The sequence below is a fragment of the Tyto alba genome, unplaced genomic scaffold (assembly GCF_018691265.1).
Source record: "Tyto alba isolate M040663 unplaced genomic scaffold, T.alba_DEE_v4.0 Super-Scaffold_2, whole genome shotgun sequence".
Lineage (NCBI taxonomy): Eukaryota > Metazoa > Chordata > Aves > Strigiformes > Tytonidae > Tyto > Tyto alba.
In genome coordinates, this window is record NW_024881282.1 from 71,683,002 (window position 1) to 71,701,653 (window position 18,652).

Here is an 18,652-nt window from a genome sequence, read left to right on the forward strand (position 1 = left end):
GTTTTGTTTCTTTCTCTGTTTTATAATAATTTCCACCTCGTCTATACTGTCTTTGCTAATTTTTCACTAACCAATAATGCCAAAAAAGTGGACTTTCTAACAATGAGGTAAAATACTGAAAATGGGATCAAGGAACAGGCTTCAAACTGATCCTTACATAGAAGTAGGGAGAGAGAAAGAGAGAGAGACAGAGAAAGAGAAAGAAAGAAAAACAAACCTTGCTATGAAGAGCAATGAGTAAAATATTTTACACTCTATTTTTATCGGTACATAAAGACAAAAATAAAAATAAAATTAAAATAAAAAATGCCTTCCAACAGTGCAATGGTTGAATGCATTTATGTAATATAAACAACATTATTCTTTGCTTTTTCTACACAGTCCTCTCTGGTCATGCTTTACATCCAGAATGTCCCAATGGAAGAAAGCAAACGACACCAGTCACTTCAGAGACAACTGAAGTAATAAAACACAACTTAACTCTGAACCACTTGTCATGACTGTCAGAGTTATCACGTTAATTGTTAAATAGGATTTTCTACAAATATACAACATATAAAAACTGTTAAATATATAACTTTAGGCTTTTCAAAATACATTTAATGATCTCTTTCAAACAAGTGTTACTTTTGTTTTCTCTTTAATTTGCTTTCTGGTGCTAAATGGTGTATCAGATGAGACATAGGCCACAGATGACCAAACATGCTCTTTGCAAATACTGTATTATCCAACTTTAACTATCAAAAATGGAACTGTAGAAGAGGCATGTTTAACTGGTTAAAACTGAAAATGATTTTAGTACGAGAAAGTCAATCTAAGTACAGAGGAATAAAGGTGCTGTGTAGACAGTTTGTGTTCTTTTTGTCCAAGTTTTTCAAACATAGGTCATTTTCTCTCAGTGCTCCATTATGTTTTCTCAAACGTGGCATTTCAAGAGCAGGTCTCTGAGTTAGTTTTTACTGCAGCTTTCCATAGAGACTTATGCTGGACAAGAGCATCTCAGCTTTGTGAAAGCTGGAATCATGTCCTTGTGGAGACCTCCTACAATTTAATGACATAACTCTGTTAACAGTAAGATTGTGTCCACTTTAAAATAGATTTTGCTCTTTGGTCTATTGTATATACTGAAAGTATAAGAAAATAAAAGCAATTCAGACAGTTTAGGGCACAAGAAGAGTTTCTCTTTTGCACCTCAGTGTCCTCCCATAGGCAAAACAGTCTTCTCTAAGGCTGATTGGGATGATACTCTTCATTGTAGCAGACTCTTCAGATCAAAACATGTAGGTAACAGCGAGTCCAGCAGTGGTGTATAACGCAGATGAAACGTTAACCATGAACTTTTTTGTATTGCTAATGCCCAAGCATATATTTTTTTCTATATTCCTTAGTCCAGTGATCCTTAGTATGGTAGAACAAACTTTAGCTCATAATGTAGAGAAATTATGCTGTCATTCATGAGATACAGAGAAACAGACAGCTGAGTTGATGACATATAACAGACGATGATCCACAGCAGTGAAACTTGACTAAGTTAAGGAGCTCACAGAGAGCCTAAACCACTCCTACGAGGATTCTGTGTTGCTGCATTTGTCAGGAGACCTGTAATTCAATAAGAACAAATGAATCAGTGTCTTAATTTATAATCCTGATTATCTTTACTGTCCATTATTTTAAAATATACTGTACTGATATTTTTCATGGAGACATTTAAAGAATTAGAAGATATTTCTTTTTCACAGCAAACATTTTCCTTGAGAAACAACATATGAACAAACCTATATTTTTATTTATTATAAAAAATTAACACTTTATTTTTTCTAATAGTCATGAATATAAAGTATAATTTACAATAACTTTAATGACATCTACTTTCTATTAAGCTCCATGCACATTCTTTATTATAAAAATATCACAGAATGTTCTTTTACCTGAACTAAAGTGATATAAAACAATAAATAATACACATGTCAATTAAGATGACTATTACTTTTTACATATAGGTTATGATGAAAAATGGATATGAAAGCCATGACCATTAATTAAAAATACAAGGATGTTTATACTGGAGGCTAAATTTCCAATGAGCACTAGCGTTCACCTAATTTGATCAATACTGCCCTCTAGCAATGCTATTACAAGTGCAAATGAATGTAAATAATATTTATTAATAGTCAATTTAATCAGAAAATTATTTTAGTTACACAGCAGAAAAACAAACAAACAAACAAAACAAACTAAACCAAAACAAAAAAAAGAATGGAATGGGCACAGGACTGCCTGATAAACCTGTTTAAAAGAAAATGGAATGGAAGCAGTGGTTTGAGATAGAAACAGAACCAAAGTTCATACTATTAAAGAAAACAGAATATTGGAAGACAGCACAAACACAAATGAGAAAGTAATGACTGATTTATACAGTAAGATGCCAGTGACTCACGTTCACCCAAAATATCAGTTTAGAAATGGTTTCAAAATTATGCAGATACTGTACAAGACAAAATGTTTTGAGGTGTATTAAGCAAGCATGATTGTTAAAAAATGCCATTTCAGTGTTCAAACATTATCTTCTGCTTTGGCATTGTTCTTTCTCCAAATAGTCAGAACTGTTATTAATGATGGAAATACCATGTATAACTCCAGAAAATACTGAACAGTGAATGTGAAGGAGCAAAATTAATAAGAAAATCCAATTCACTTGGTTCAAGATGTATATTAAATTTAGAGTTTTTAACCTAACCCTCAGAGCAGTAAATGAAAGAAATTCCTGGCACCAAATCAATTTAGTGACAGCTTGAAACATATGGATCTCTCTATATATGTATGTAGAAAGATAGATAGATAGACAGACAGACAGTTAGATAGATAGATGAATACTTTCCTTATAAGGCATAATGTGTATGTCAGATTTCTGCTTTTGTCCTCTCACCTTTTCCAGGAAAAAACACCCCAGAAATCTTGCAAACAGCCTTTCCTTTTCGGACTAGTGATCAGATCTCCAAACCACATGGCCTCAGACAGGCTGAAGGCAAAAAACCTGGTTGATTATTGTGGTATATTTCTCCCTTTTAAATATACATTCAGCAAGAGAAATTATTTTAAAGGTTTGCTTCTATTAATTGTTCTGTTTCCTCTTTATACTTTTTCTTGATGTTTCTGCTATGTTCCTTATTTTTCTTCCCATTAGAAAAGAACGCAACTTTTAAGGTAGTAGTACTATCTAGGCAGCAAGACACAAAACAAAAGATTTATGGTTTATTAGGTCTGAAAGTAAAGTGCTATTATGTTAAGAATTAGACTGACTTAGCTCCATCTTTCCTGAATTATGCTGGAATGGCCCAAAGCTAAAAGCAACAGCGTAAACTGCTGATGGACTGTGTGTTCAGTGTTTTCATAGTGTGCTTCTCTACCATATTGGTCCCAGAATGGAGAGAGAATTCAGGTGCAACCACATTCATTTGTAGATACCTGCTGCGTTGTCATTTTATAGATATAAAAGCTTCCTTCCAGACTTGCTATCCCTGCCTCCAGTTTGCACATCCCTGCTGCATGAGTAAAGTATCAACACTTTAAAAGAAGGAGAGAATAGGGGAGACAATTATGTGTTTTAAAAATGCTGAGTCAGGGCAGAGAGCAGGCTTAAAATAAAGTCATGACAGCAAGAGGGACAGATTAGAGACCAGGAGGTGAATTTACAACTTTGGACAGTGACAAGAGAAAATGGAATGAGAGGGGAAAAAAAAAAGGCATAGCTTAGCCAGGAAACTTTAAACATAATTTATTAATGAAGGCAGGAAAAATAAGTAAGATAAGTAATAAGAATGACAGATAAAAAGGAGAGAGAGGATAGGAGAGACCACGAAGATTCCAGAGAGGGGAAGAGAACGCACATCTACTCTCCCACCTCCTGTTATTTTTCCCTTTCATTCCTTATTACAGGTAAATTAATCACTCCCTGGAAAACCAGACGGATCAATAAAGGAAAAGAGTCATTCGCAAAATGACCATAAAAAGGATTTGTTTATTGTATATACTAATAGTTCAAAACAAAGAATATAATCACATAATCATAGAATCATTTAGGTTGGAAAAGACCTTTAAGACCATTGAGTCCACCTCTTAACAGAATACTGCCAAGTCCACCATTAAACCACGTCCCTAGTTGCCACATCTACACACCTATTAAATACCTCCAGGGATGGTGATTCAACCACTTCCCTGGGCAGCCTGTTCCAATGCTTGACAAACCTTTTGGTGAAGAAAGTTTTCCTAATATCCAATCTAAACCTCCCCTGGTGAAACTTGAGGCCGTTTCTTCTTGTCCTGTTGCTTGTTACTCAGGAAAAGAGACCGACACCCACCTCGCTACAACCTCCTTTCAGGTAGTTGTAGAGACTGATAAGGTCTCCCCTGAGCCTCCTCTTCTCCAGGCTAAACAACCCCACTTCCCGCAACCGCTCCTCATAAGACTTGTGCTCTAAGCCCTTCACCAGCTTCATTGCTCTTCCTTGGACACACCTCAGCACCTCAATGTCTTTCTTGTAATGAGGGGCCCAAAACTGAACACAGTATTCGAGGTGTGGCCTCATCAGTGCCGACTACAGGGGGACGATCACTTCCCTAGTCCTGCTGGCCACACTATTTTGGATATAAGCCAGGATGTTACTGGCCTTCTTGGGCACCGGGACACACCTGGCTTATATTCAGCTGACTGTCGACTTACACCCCCGGGTCCTTTTGTGCCGGGCAGATTTCCAGCCACTATTCCCCAAGCCTGTAGCGTTTCAGGGGGTTGTTGTGAGCCAAGTGCAGGACCCAGCACTGAGCCTTGGTGAACCTCATACAGCTGGCCTTGGCCCATCGATCCAGCCTGCCCAGATCCCTCTGCAGAGCCTTCCTACCCTCAAGCAGATCAACACTCCCACCTAACTTGGTGTCATCTGCAAACTTACTGAAGGTGCCCTCGATCCCCTCATCCACATGGTTGATGAAGATACTAAACGGAACTGGCCCCAGTACTGAGCCCTGGGGAACACCACTTGTGACCAGTCGCCAACAGGATTTAACTCCATGCACCACAGATCTTTGGGCCCGGCCATCCAGCCTTTTTTGTACCAGGCAAAGAGTATGCCTGTTCAAACCATGATCAGCCAAATTCTTCAGGAGAATGCTGTGGGAAACAATGTGAACGCCTTTACTATAGTCCACATAGACAATGTTCCCAGCCTTTCCTTGATCTACAAAGTGGGTCAACTTGTCACAGAAGATGATCAGGTTAGTCAAGCAGGATCTACCTGATCATAAACTCATGCTGACTGGGCCTGATCACCTGGTTGTCCGATACATGCTGCATGATGGCACTTAAGATAGTCTGCTCCATAACCTTCCCCAGCACCAAGGTCAGGCTGACAGGCCTGTAATTCCCTGGATCCTCCTTCTAGACCTTCTTGTAGACGGTCATCATGTTTGCTAACCTCCAGTCACCTGGGACCTCCCTGGTTAGACGGGATTGGTGGTAAATAATGGGAAATGGCTTGGTGAGCACTTCTGCAAGATCCCTCAGTATGCTTGGGTGGATTCCATCTGGCCCCATAGGCCTGTGTGTGTGTCTAAGTGGTGTAGCATGTCACTAACCATTTCCCCTTGGCTTATGGGGGCTTCATTCTGCTCCCCAAGCCTGTCCTCCAGCTCAGGGGGCTGGGTACCATGAGAACAACTGGTCTTACTATGAAAGATTGAGGTAAAGAAGGTATTAAGTACCTCAGCCTCTTCCTCATCCTTGGTCACTGCTTCTCCCTGCATCCAATAATGGATGGAGATTTTTCTTAGCTCTCCTTTTGTTGTTAATGTATTTATAGGAACATTTTTTATTGTCTTCTATGGCAGTAGCCAGATTAAGTTCTAATTGGGCTTTGGCTCTTCTAATTTTCTGCCTGTATAATCTCATGCCATCGTTGTAGCCCTCCTGAGTTGACTGTCCCTTCTTCCAAAGGTCATAAACTCTCTTTTTTTCCCTGAGTTCCACCCAAATTTCTCTGTTCAGCCAGGGCAGTTGTTTTCACCTTCTGCTGACCCCTCTCCTTACTTATCCAAGAATCGAAAACTTGAATTGAAAACCATTAAAAGTATCACATCCCTGATAGGCAGGTTTAAAGGAAAATGGTGCTCTCGATGACTGTTTGGGATCAATTTCTGGAATATTAATTAGGTCAATAGATTGCAATAAAAACTGTAAATTAAATAACTACATACACAAAACTGCTTTAAAGCATGGGAAAGGTGTGTTGGCATTTTTTTTTTTTCTCTTTATTTCCTTCACTTAGGAAATCTGCAGCAGCATCAAATTAAAGAGAGCCTGGATGCCAATCACATAGTATGAGATTTTCTTTTCTGTCCATGTCTACACAGGACTCATGTCAGTTCCAGGTACCGTTACGCAAGACGGTTTGTCGCTGACTTCAGTGAGGTCAGAATTTCTCCCCAGTGATACAGACACCAGGTTATGTTTCCTTCTGAAGGAGCCAAATATTTTGGCTGTAAGCTTGGAGATCTCTTGAGCTTGTTCAACTTTGAGATATTGAGGGGGCATCTAGTACCAGAGATTAAAATACTACTCTATGTTACCTGACTGTTTACGTGATGGAAGCCCAAGCTCCTGTGTCCCCCACAGAATTCTGTCCAAGAGGAAAACTCACTTTCCTGACTGCATATTAATAGATAATTCAAAGCATAAGAAACAATACATTTCATATGACTCTATATATTTTATTATAGTTCTTGGATTGCTTGAATATGTCCTGAGAATGTTTGGCTTATTAGAGCAACTATAATACAGTCCACTTAATTTGTCTTACTATGGAGGGAAAAGAATAAGGAACAGTTTATCTCCAACTGTGCCTTAAAGGCACATAAAATAAAATAATTAACTGGTTCATTGCCATGGTCAAAGACAAAGGAAAAAAGTTATGCAAGTCACCTTGAGAAGATGGGAATATGTAGCCCTTTGCCGACTTACACAGGCTTTCCACTAAAACAAGCACATCCAAAAACCTCTGTGCTTCAGTGTAGTATCTAGGATTGAATTTGGTGACAAAATGTTTGAATGTCTCATTACAAAACAGAAAATTGAACCAGGATTACTGTAACTGGCAAATATTTTCAGAGTAAGGACTGAGCTTCAAGTATGTCTGGCCTGACCTTCTATTTTAAATGGAATCCACATAAATACCAACAATTCCATGTCAAGCCCGGTAAAGCTTTAGCAGTTTCACCTGGTTTCCATGCTGTATTTTTAGAATAAAAATGAAAGTCAGACTGAACCACAGTCATTATTTTTGCCACAGTAAGCAAGTGCTTTTACATGACTGCCTGTTGAAGTTATATTGGCACCCTATGATGACAACTCTGAACTATCTATCATGCTTCCAGCACTGATTTCCAGAAATTTTCTGGATGCCTACAAAGTAATTGGTCATATTAAAGAGGTTTCAGTGTTGCCTAAGAACTGAACTACTTGTCTGAACTGTGTTTTTTACACATTCAGCTACACTCTTAAAAATGCTTCTGTGAGTCTTAGTATTCTGTTATAGTACCCATCCGTGTAAATGACTTTTGGTTTTGGTTTGGGGTTTTTTTGCACAAAGATAATTCACAGAAATGGCTGGAGGTTGGGCCAGTCTCTGTCTCACAAATCTACTCATACTCGAAATAGTTCCAAACCTTTTACCAACTGACTACAAGTCAGATAAACATCATGTCTTTCCCCTCTGCTTCTGCAGCTGTGTGTTCTAGGTCCCTGAATAACTAAGCATGTATAATGCAGAAAGAAAGACATAAAAGCATTAGAATGCCCAAGAAAAACTTTACACTGCCTTGCAAGATACTTCATGCTTTACAGGAATAAAAATGTAAATTTCTGGTGATGATCCAAGCAGTAGAAATGACCTGTTGCATTTATGAGAACTCCCATAGTGCCTCCTGAAAATGTATTCTGTTTTCCTCCCTTCCGCTCCCTTTCTTCATGCTGCTTATATATGTAAATTGAACTGTTTAATCTTCAGAAAAAGACTAGTTTACCTAATTTTAAAGTGTCAGTGGCTATTAGAAATAAGAAAAAGAAGCATCGAAGATACTATACTTAGTAGTGCTGTATTCTGTCTCACTTGAGCTAGCCATGGGAAGGACATCTTCAGAGTTGAAACTGTAATACCTGCAGAACTAGGAATAATAAGATTGGTAAAATTTAGTGTCTGTGCATGTGGGTGAATGTTTACAAAAAGCAGCCTAACATATTAGGCAGTGTATACTGTCCTGTGTTGCACACCAGCAAAGTAGCATTCATTAGTTACAGAGAGCAGAATCCAATTATTATTCACCTTCTAGGAGAACATGCCTTTTATTTAACAACCACTGTTTGATTGTTTGTTTGTTTTTTCACTCTTACTATTCAAGTCAAACACAAAAAGAAGTATTTATTCCAACTCTGAGAGTCTTTGCAAATGAGATTTTTTTTCCATTAACAATTATTTTAGCATCAATAATTTGTCCAGAACTAAAACCAAAAAGTGCCATTTCCACTGAAATAACACTCCTAGCTTTATCTTCTCAACATCTCCTGACCATTTGCCAGGACTATCATCTTGATTATTAATTTCCTTTTCTGTTAAAATCCTGTTTGTTTCATATTACCTTTTCTGAATGTACAAGATCTTGGAATGTGCTGGGTCAGATCATACACCCCCCTTTCTACTGAATTGCCCATTACTGCATAGGCAATACTAGTGAAAGCAGTGGGACTGTTCCTACAATTAGATAATCCTTACAATGAGTGAAAATGCTAGAACCAAGTGTTGTAACCCATCTGAAATACATTTGACCCTGGGTCATGTAGGTGAGTCCTGTTTAAGAGCTCAGCCTTAGGCATATATAATAGTGCAAGCTTGCTTTGCAGCATCTGAACATATGCTAAGGAAAAGCAATGGAGGTGGCAAAAGAGATGGCAGTAAGAATATCTGTGTTCAGAATATTCAAAGCTCTTGAGCACAAAGGTGATCAGGAGGATTTTTGGCAGGAGTAGCATTTAGAGCTGTTGTGGATAACAAAAGAGCCAGGCAGGTCTCATTCTGCCCCCTGTGAGAGACTAAAGTCAGCTCCTTGAAGCAAAGTGGATAGAAAGATGGAATGATAAAGATCTTGAAAGGTATGCAAAACGGTGCATTTTCATCTCTCATGTGCTGGGTAAAAAACAAACACACTTAAAATAAACCTAGCTAAAGGCCTTCAGCAAGTAACCCAATTGTATCTGGTTTCTTTTTGTTCTTTCAGAACGGCTAGGGGTGTGTACCTATATGAAGCTTAGTAGCAGGTAAAACTAAGAAATATTTGTAACTGGCATGGAAATGTAAACTTGAAAAATGTCTACTCTGCCTCCCTTTTACTCTTCAGATAAAAGCAACTGTAATATTAGCATGATTGAAGGTGTATAAGAATAGCCAGGGGCTTTCCTTAAGGTCATGAAAAAATAACCTGATTTTACCATTACTGAGACTTTTCTCTAAGGTAGGAGACAGATACAGATTAGATCACCAATGTACCTAAGAATCTATTTTTATTTAAGTGCAGTAACTTAATGTATACTGAATTCTGAATATTCATACCCATATACCTATATTGAAAGCATACACTTTATAGATTAACAAATCTTAACAAAGACATAACCTTAATTACATTAAAACTTCTTGTGAAAAAAAATGCCTTAAATATTTCTGTCTGCTAATAAAAATTTATTAAATATAATGATTTTCCATAAAATAATGCTTGCAATAGAAGAATAACTCATGAAGAGGGCGATGTGACTTTTAATTACAAAGTTTAAAAACCAGTCTTGCTTATTGTTGAAGTTTACTAGTTTACTTAATAGAGAAAAAGAAAAGAATCCCAGTAACTCACATCAGCCACTGCTAGAGTCCACAGACAAATCTAAACTATTACTTTTTCTTCTCTAATTAGAGGAGAAGATTGTTCAGGGGCATCTGTGAGTGACATCTGATTGACAGGCAGCTGGTCTGGAGCAAAGTTAGTCTCACAGTCACAATAAAATTTGGAACAGTGATTTCCTCAGACTGATTGTGAAAATAGTCAAACTTACATGAAAAATACATCAAAAAGGCAATATGTTTTTAGATTGAATATTTAGAATATTTCATACATTAAAAGAGATAATTCTGACTTAGAAAGCATAAGCTTTAAATAAGAAGTTCAACTTCTAGTGAAGGAACTGAACATTGTTCACCAGTGAGATACTATATCTGCTTTATATATTCCAACTGACAATTTATTGCTTAAGAAAGCAGTCATGTTTTGCATCTTTCCAGAAAGCAATGTAGCACAGTAGATGACTTTTAACAAGTAATCTTGATATATATTTTGTGTATGTGAAAGAAACCTCAGTATTTAAAATTACTCTGCTTAGCCTTTGTCTATGACTTGAGGAAGAAGCAGTAAGTGGACAACTCTGGGGAGTGGGAGTAGAGGTGGAATATATATTTGTAGGTCAGGTATGAAGAGTGCAGGAGGATTTTAGTCTCTCATAGACCTGTTTGAAAACAAAAGCAAGCATTCTTCTGTAGAAATAACATACAGGTATCCACCACAAATGGAAAAGCAAGTGTGGTCTTCAACAAAGCTCAAATGTATGTGGTCACATAAATAGAAGAAAGCCCACCACTGCTCTTAGTCCTTACACCCACTGCAAAGAAGGGCACATTTTCTAACAGTAAAATTTTCTAAACCAGAATTGTTCTTAGACAGCCCTCTAATATGTACATGGAAAACAACACAAGCATGTATCAGCACAAATTAGTTCAGCTTTTGAAATCTTGATTCTGCTCACTTTCAGTGCTGAAACAAAAAAACCCATCCTAACAGATTGTTACATCCTTGTTAACAGGTTTATGAGATTTAGTTCTTGGCCTCAAAAACACATTATAAAATGTGAAAAATCTCTCCCTGAAACACCTCACCACAGAAACAGTGAGATTCTTCAGGAAAGTGAAAGGTATATTCCTTAAAATGTCAACATTCCTGTCTTGTATCAGATTAAACACAAGGTTTTTTAGAGTTTCTTCAATCTTCCATTCAACCATACACATTCTGAAAGGACAGTGGAAAATGTAATGACTTAAAAAAAAATTTTTTTTCAAGATTTGGGGAGGATTTGGGGAGGATTTTCTCAACAGGGTAAGGGGAAAATTGATAGGAATAGATGATTCACATACATCAATGTATGCTCATCCTCTGTTTAATGACAACATATCCATACACCTTACAGACTTTCAAGTCCTCTTCTACAACCTTTCAGAAAATACTTTATGGGGGTTTTGTGATATTTTCTTATAATCCCAACTAATATATTCGTTTGTACACCTATGTTCATCCTCCAGTTTTAAGTTTTGCATGGCTATGGCAAAACCGGGAAGAAGAATGAGACAGGGAATTTAAGGATCATTATCTCAAACTAGCCAATTAAAACATTTTTAATCCCTTAGTGACAAAGCAGACACCTAAAAGCAATATACTGTGTAGCATTCTCATCAACAGCGCAAATATATTTAAACCTAACACAAACTAGGGATGCATACAATGCAGTAGTTCAAAACCCAACCAGTGTGTCACTATTTACCAGAGGCAGAGTGCTCTGTATATTGTGCAGCACATTGGATCTAAATTCTCTGGCAGGATCAACATTACTCTCCCTACCCTATTTCTGTGATATTTTGGCAAGCAGTGCTGTGGTGATCAGATTTCTGCAGTAGACTGAAAATAAACAACAAAAGAGGTAAAATAAACTGTGGCAAATGTCAAGGAATTTTCTATAATTTACAATAAATTTTACACAGACAAAAGATAGAACTATATAAAAGCAGATTCAATACAACTTTCGGAGAGCAAGAGAGGAAGTGAATGTGATCTCTCAACACACAAAGATACCAGTCTCAGAGCATCTTATCACCTTATCCACTTTCATGTGCCTCTCATAGAAGTGGATGCTCTACCTTGTAGTAACCTTTCTCAAACAGATTTTAGTCATTCCTAGCTCAGTGTTTCTTCCATGACAGCCCTTCAACTCCCCATTAATACAATCTCTTTTGATCAAATTCAGATATCTTGAGACCTAAATGTAGGTATCTATATGTAATGATTAAGCGTGATCTCAGGGTCAGCAAAACCTAGAGTTCAATTCTGCCTAAACATAGATGTTTAGTGCCTGTGGGACACCCTTGGGCATCTCCCCCAATCTCCAGATGCTGCTTCAACAGGACTTGTGTCATGCATTTATGCTTCTGAACACATCTTAGACTCTTGGAGAATCTATACTGCCCTGGACACATGACTTCAGGGAACTGAATTCTGCCCTTATTCTCTTTTCTTAAGATGAAGAGTCCCAAGCACCTCCTGCTTGTGACTCAGTGGGCCTCATTTGGTCATGAGTGACCCACCAGACCCTAATCTAACTCCACATGCATCAATGCCCAAACCATATTCTTGTGACCAAGCATTTCCTCTGAGTTGAGTCACGCAGATGACAGGGAAGAGGAGTAAGATACCAATCTTGTGATCCATCCCTGTGCCTAAGAAGCAAGTAATCATGGTTTAGTTAGCTAAGACTATGAGACAGACCACGAAACATTTGTGTGGGTCTATCCTTAAGAGAGAAATGTCATTACAGTGATCACACAATCCTAGAAGTTCAGGAGGATAGGATCACAGCTAGGTGTCTTATTACACTAAACACATGTCATTACAAGTGTTATGAGAGCTGTCAATTTGTTTCTTAGAAACATTTATCTGACCTTTGTTATCTTTCAAGCTTGTTTTCACATTATAAGAATGACAAATAGTAACATCAGACCCTTAGAATACTTCAAAAATGACTGAGCTATTTAAGAGGTACTTCTAGGGTAAATCAGAATAAAATGCATTTTTCCATTCCTCACTTGTTCCAATCGTAGGTGTAGAATGTACCTTGCTGGTTTATAAAACAGTTACTCAGATGAAATTCAATGAACCTGAGAAGCAAATAAGCTTCATGTGAAGGCAGGGGTCAAGATACAGTATTGACAACATCATTAGTGAATCTGATGTGGAGGATCACACAGTAAGTGTGCTATTCATCACAGTACCATTTCTGAGTTCATAATCTAGTGCAACAAACCAACTCCAGGAACCACTAACATGAAACTTGGTTTTTTAATATATTATATAATTTAGGACTTTACTTTTTCATTACGGTAAGATTTTTGCTGCTGAGAATTCACAGATTTCTTTTTCTTATCATAGATTTTCTCAGATTTGAAAAAATATAGAAGAGATTTGAAAGACTTCAGCTGCTGGCAGTATCAAGCCCTTGGTTCCTCTGATATGTCTGGGTTTGTGAGGGGGAGGTTCTCAAGACATAAGGAAGAGATATCACCATGTTTTAGCAGTTACAAGAAAGTACATCAAAGTTAAGGGGATAGGTCCTAAAATATTAACTATAGTCCAGATGGCATGCGTGGGTGAATCTTGAGAATGTTTTATGAGAAATCACACAAAACTCAGATGCTATAGAAACAAGAGACAAAACAGAAAAAGAGGAAAATGTATTACTGACTCTGCCAGACATGCTAGGCAACATTTCATAAATATCAGATGGAAGAAGTCATGATCAATCTTTCCTTTGAGGTCAGGAATTACATGCCATTTAGAACAGGACTAATGCACAAATGGTATCATATGGTTTGAGTTTCTGCTGTGAGGAGACCTGTATATTCTCTTCAGGACAGGTCTTGGCTTAGGTTATGAGTTTCTTGGAGATGTCACCGTATCAGGATTAATTAACAAGGAATAGCTTGTGTTTCTCTGACATTGGCCCTTTTTCATTAATTAAACAGAAATGAAAAAAAGGAGCAAATTTTATTTTTTTTTTAAGGAGGAGAGGAAATCTTCTCTGTGTAGGAGACAATGTGGGTGTGTTCCACAGATTCAGTAAAATTCACAGGGACCACTGTGGGAATGACAACATACACAGGAAAGTGCTATTGAAAGACAGCCTTACAAGGTACAAGTATAAAATTTGCCCCAGCAGTCACACATTTGTAAGGCTTAGCTGCAACTCTCCTCCACGCACAGTGATTAACACTTTTTATAAAGTGCTTTATCACTGCTGGACTCAATAGGTGCAAGAATATATGAAAAATATATTGAATATTTTTGCTTAAAATATAAAGGTATTTAAAATAGTTAAAATTTATTTTTAAAATGAATCAATTACTTTTTCATTTTGCATCCCAGGAGTAGTACTGTGTAACAAGATATGCTATCATGAGTGTAACTAGTAATTCTGACTTTTATTACTTAAACAGTTAGCATCATTTGTTAGTAAGAACTGACTGGGATGTCATCTTTTCAGTGTCATTGTATTATCTGTTTGTGCTGCAGTGAAACTATATAATACTTCTATCTGAGAAATAAAAACCCGGGCTGTAATACTAATCCCATTTAACTTCAGGCATCTAGAAGCCTAATTTGGGGTTTTGTTAGTCAAGGACACTTTTTATGGAAAAACAGACGGGTGGCAATACATTTTCTTCATCACATGCTGCAACTATGCACACGTATCATGGTTATCTTACTTAGGTGCCTTGAGTTAGAATATGTTAATCATATCAAATGCCCTAAAAATGCATAACCTGATAGCCTTTAAGGAAAACATACAATTGCTTTTATCATGTAAATTAAATGAAACCTTACCTTTTGGGAGGACCTATGTCTCTCCATTGATGATGGAGAAGGTTAACAGCAACTAGGTTCTGAAGTCATATAACTGGTAAGTGCCTATATAGAGGAATTAATCTGATGTCACTAATTATTTTTTTCATATTTAAAAAAATATGTTCCTTGGGGGTTTTGTTTGGTTGTTTTTTTGTGTTTTGTGTTTTTTTTTTTTGTTGTTTTTGTTTTTGTTTTGTTTTGTTTTGTTTTGTTTTGTTTTTTAATAATGTCTTGGTTTGGGCTGAAATAGAGTTAATATTCCTTTTCAGGGACTAGATGAGTGCTGTGTTTTGGATTTAGCTTTGGGTTTGGTATAGAAGAATGCTGATAGCACACCGATGTTCTCAGCTGCTACCAGACTTCAAGGACTCTCTGACTCTCCATGTCCTGCCCATGCGCAAGGGCACAGGGAGCAGGGAGGGAGCACGGCCAGAGCACCTGACCCTAACTGGCCAGTGAAATATTCCATATCATGGAACGTCATGCTCACTATATAGAGGACGGGTGGTTGGGAAGGAGCTCTCTTGCTTCCAGGATTGCGATTGTGGGATCTTGGTATCTCGGGGTCGCTGGCTGGGAATGGGATGGATATTGGTTAGCGGGTGGTGAGCAATTACGCTGTACATTGCTAATTATATATTTCTTTTTGTTTTCCCCCTATCATTGTTATTGTTCTCATTTTATTGCCATTATTAAACTGTTCCTATCTCAGCCTGAGAGTCTCCCTTCACCCCTCTAATCCCCTCCCCCATTCCCAAGAAGGGAGGGGGAAGGGAGGGTGATTAGCTGCGGGGGTTGGTTGCCGATCAGGCCCAAACCACAACAAATAAACAACTATACGCTATAAAACTTTTAAAGATAAGATGATGTTTTCATCTTCTTAGAAAAAAAATATTTCAAGCTAAGATATTAACAGGAAAACAGCTGCTTTTCTAATTAGTATATTTGATGCTTAGCTTCTTTTCATTACAGCACAGACAGGGGACACTTTTATCTAGATGTTTTAATGAGTGTTAAGTAGCATTAGGCCCTAATAATTTAAAAATAAGACAATCACAAAATAAAATGTATACCTAACAATTTATTTGATCAATGCATCCTATTAGAACACATCAGTAGGAATGAAACACATTATAATTGCTACTGATATGCCATAAAAAAATGTCATAAAAGTCATGACGATGAGAAATAATGTGATACAATTTTGGATTCCAAAATTAAAAGTATTGAAATACTTCAATGTCAAAAAGGAGAGAAAATCCCAAGTTTTAACAAATATATTTAGTTATTGCTCTGACTGTTTGTTGACTTAACATTTGAGTCAGGAGAGTTTTAAATTGTTCCTGGATCTTCTCCCTTTCCTTTTAAAAACTCCACAGCAGCACACTATCTGACTAAAAGGTAGGGGTGAGGAGGGTTCACTTTTTTACTGTATATGCCCTGTCAAGTCTTTAAAGTTACTCTGATAAAGTACACTTAATTAACCCGTGGTACTTGTTCTTCATACCAACTTGCAAAATGCAGAACAGCTATATAATAGAAGACCTTTTAACCATGATTTTCCATTTAAAGGTGTACTTATGTTGATATTTGATTACACTAGTGTTCTTCTATAAATAGTAGAGTATCTGCATATTCCACCAATAAGCTCTGTTCCTGGGAATTTTTGTTTAAAATCTGGCACTGTGGTAAGTCAGAGATCTGACATCTGGAACACTTTGAGCTGACTTCAGATGGGAAAAAAAAAAAAAAAAAAAAAAAAAATCAGTATTTTCCAGAGGTCATTTTTCTCAAAGATGGACCAGGCACTCATGGCTAAGCACATATAAACTGCAGTTGAGCACTTTGCCATCAAAATTAACAGGATGACTTGAAAATGATCCTATCATCCCTAGCAATGACACTGCTCTGCTCACTTGTGAGATACACAGTTGTCCAAAATGCCAGAACCACACAAACATCATTAAAATTTTGAAAAAAGGGATATCAGTTATAAGTAGACATAATTCAAAAGCTACAGATTCAGATCTGTGTTAAAGTCATCAAAGAAATAAATACATTTTGATTTAAAGCCTGATACATAGTTTGGTCTGAAATTGGTGCCAAGATTCATCAAAAGCTGTCAATTCTCAATTGCCAATTGCTGTGCTAATTTGAGATATTCTTGTACTTAAATATAAGTATACTTTTTTGTTTTTATGCAATCCTGCAGATTCTTTTGAGACCACTAAAACTGGCTTATTTCCCAGACATTTCAAGGATATTCACCTCATAGAAAATATAATATATATTGTCCTAAAGTGAAAAGTGTGGCAGAACACTTCTGTCTGTCAAGTTTGTGAGTTGGGGAAAAGAAGTGTTTCAAACTCAAGATAAGAAAGATAAACTGAACACTTGACTAAGTCCTTAAGTCTTACAAAATGACAAATAATTAAAATAAATGCTCCTTGGTCTATTTGCCAAATAAATGTAATTATTTAGTTGTTGATTAAATTTCTGCCGTTTCATATCTATAATAAAAAGCTTTTGATTTATGACTGATCACTTGTATGAACAAAGACTGTAAATCTCGATTTAATTCCTATTGTAAATAAATTATACAGTCTGTTATAATATCTAAAATATCAGCTAACAGCCTTACTTCACCTTATATACAGTTCACAGCTATCACCTATAAACCAAAAAGAAAGTTATTCACTGAGTTTCTGAAGAAGGAATAAGGTGTAGACTCCTGTAACACTTTAAATCATAGAAAGAGATAAGGGGACTAAGGAGATATTTAGGTGCAGTATCTGGAAGTAGTATGGCTGTCAGTATAGCAGAGTTATTACATCAGAGAAGCACTTAGCTGAATTGTGTGAGTCTGCAGGTTCTGGTTAGTACTTCTTTGGTGGATGTCTCACAGTGCAATGTCAACCTGTTCACAGATTCAAGTCTATTTTTAATCAGATGATCTGTAAAGAACTACTCAAGTAGTTTCTTTTTTTTTTTTTTTTTTTTTTTTTTTAAAGTTCCCTTCAAAAGAACATCCTCTGCGCTATGTTGCAATATCACAGTCTCCCTCCTCCTTGCAATGTTCCTGGCTGCACAGTGGTACATCTAAAACAAGAAAGGTTTAGTGTTTGTTCTCCCTTACCTTTAAACTAGAGACAAAGTAGATTTCAGTTCCTACACTGAAAAGAGAATAGAACATGAGTTCTTGCTTCATCAGTAACTATTTGTAATTAGGTCTAATTACTAAGTCTAAGGGTTCAGTTCATTAACCCCAGCATGCTTTGTGTAGATGTCTCAGTGTACTGAATGCTGATGGACCTGAACAAGTTCCAGTGATCATGGATGCTGCCTACTTTTATTCACCAGGAACTGTAGCTTCTAGTAGCAAAGCAAGGCGGCAGCTGCGCAACTACCTCACACAGGAATAAATTGCTGCATATCAGCCACTTCCTTGAAGAGAATTAATCTTCTACAATCTTCTGCTTTGCATGTACTATGTGACAAAAGTCTGCACAGGGAGAGGTAGAGCAGAATACCTGACTTGTGATAAATTGACTTGGTAGAAATTTGGACAGCTCAAAACCCAGGAGCTTCCCAGAACTATTAGTCCTCAGGCAGAACCTGCAAAATGACATTCAGACTCCATGAAACCTCCTAAGAGATTGGATTCTGGCTTTGACTTTGAGTCCTCTGTGGTATTGTTACAAAAAGGTGGTTGGTGCATTCTTCTCCTGCGCTGTTTTTTGAGGAAATTACCTTTGGATTCAGTGCTTTGTGCAGAACCCCAGAGTACCAATATGCACTTGATCAGCCTCAATTCAGATTTAAGCGAGGGAATACACACTTAGTG

At 37.1% G+C, this 18,652-nt stretch overlaps 1 protein-coding gene across 8 annotated transcripts in view; it reads right to left on the bottom strand.

Annotated features, from left to right (window-relative positions):
- Positions 1-320: 320 nt before the first annotated feature.
- Positions 321-18,652, bottom strand: part of TAFA5 (TAFA chemokine like family member 5) — a 494,345-nt gene continuing 476,013 nt past the window's right edge. For 5 of the 8 annotated variants that reach the window (XR_004406012.2, XR_004406010.2, XR_004406013.2 and 2 more), the window contains 2 exons: positions 2,927-3,019; positions 321-1,599 (listed from right to left, as the gene is read on the bottom strand). Coding sequence is in view for 2 of the 8 variants with exons in the window: in XM_032985109.2 (XP_032841000.1) it covers positions 1,541-1,599 (59 nt within the window). In the remaining 6 variants the exon portion in view is untranslated. The remainder of the gene's footprint in view (positions 1,600-2,926; positions 3,020-18,652) is intronic. The other 3 variants (XR_004406011.2, XM_032985108.2, XM_032985109.2) reach the window with 1 other exon arrangement.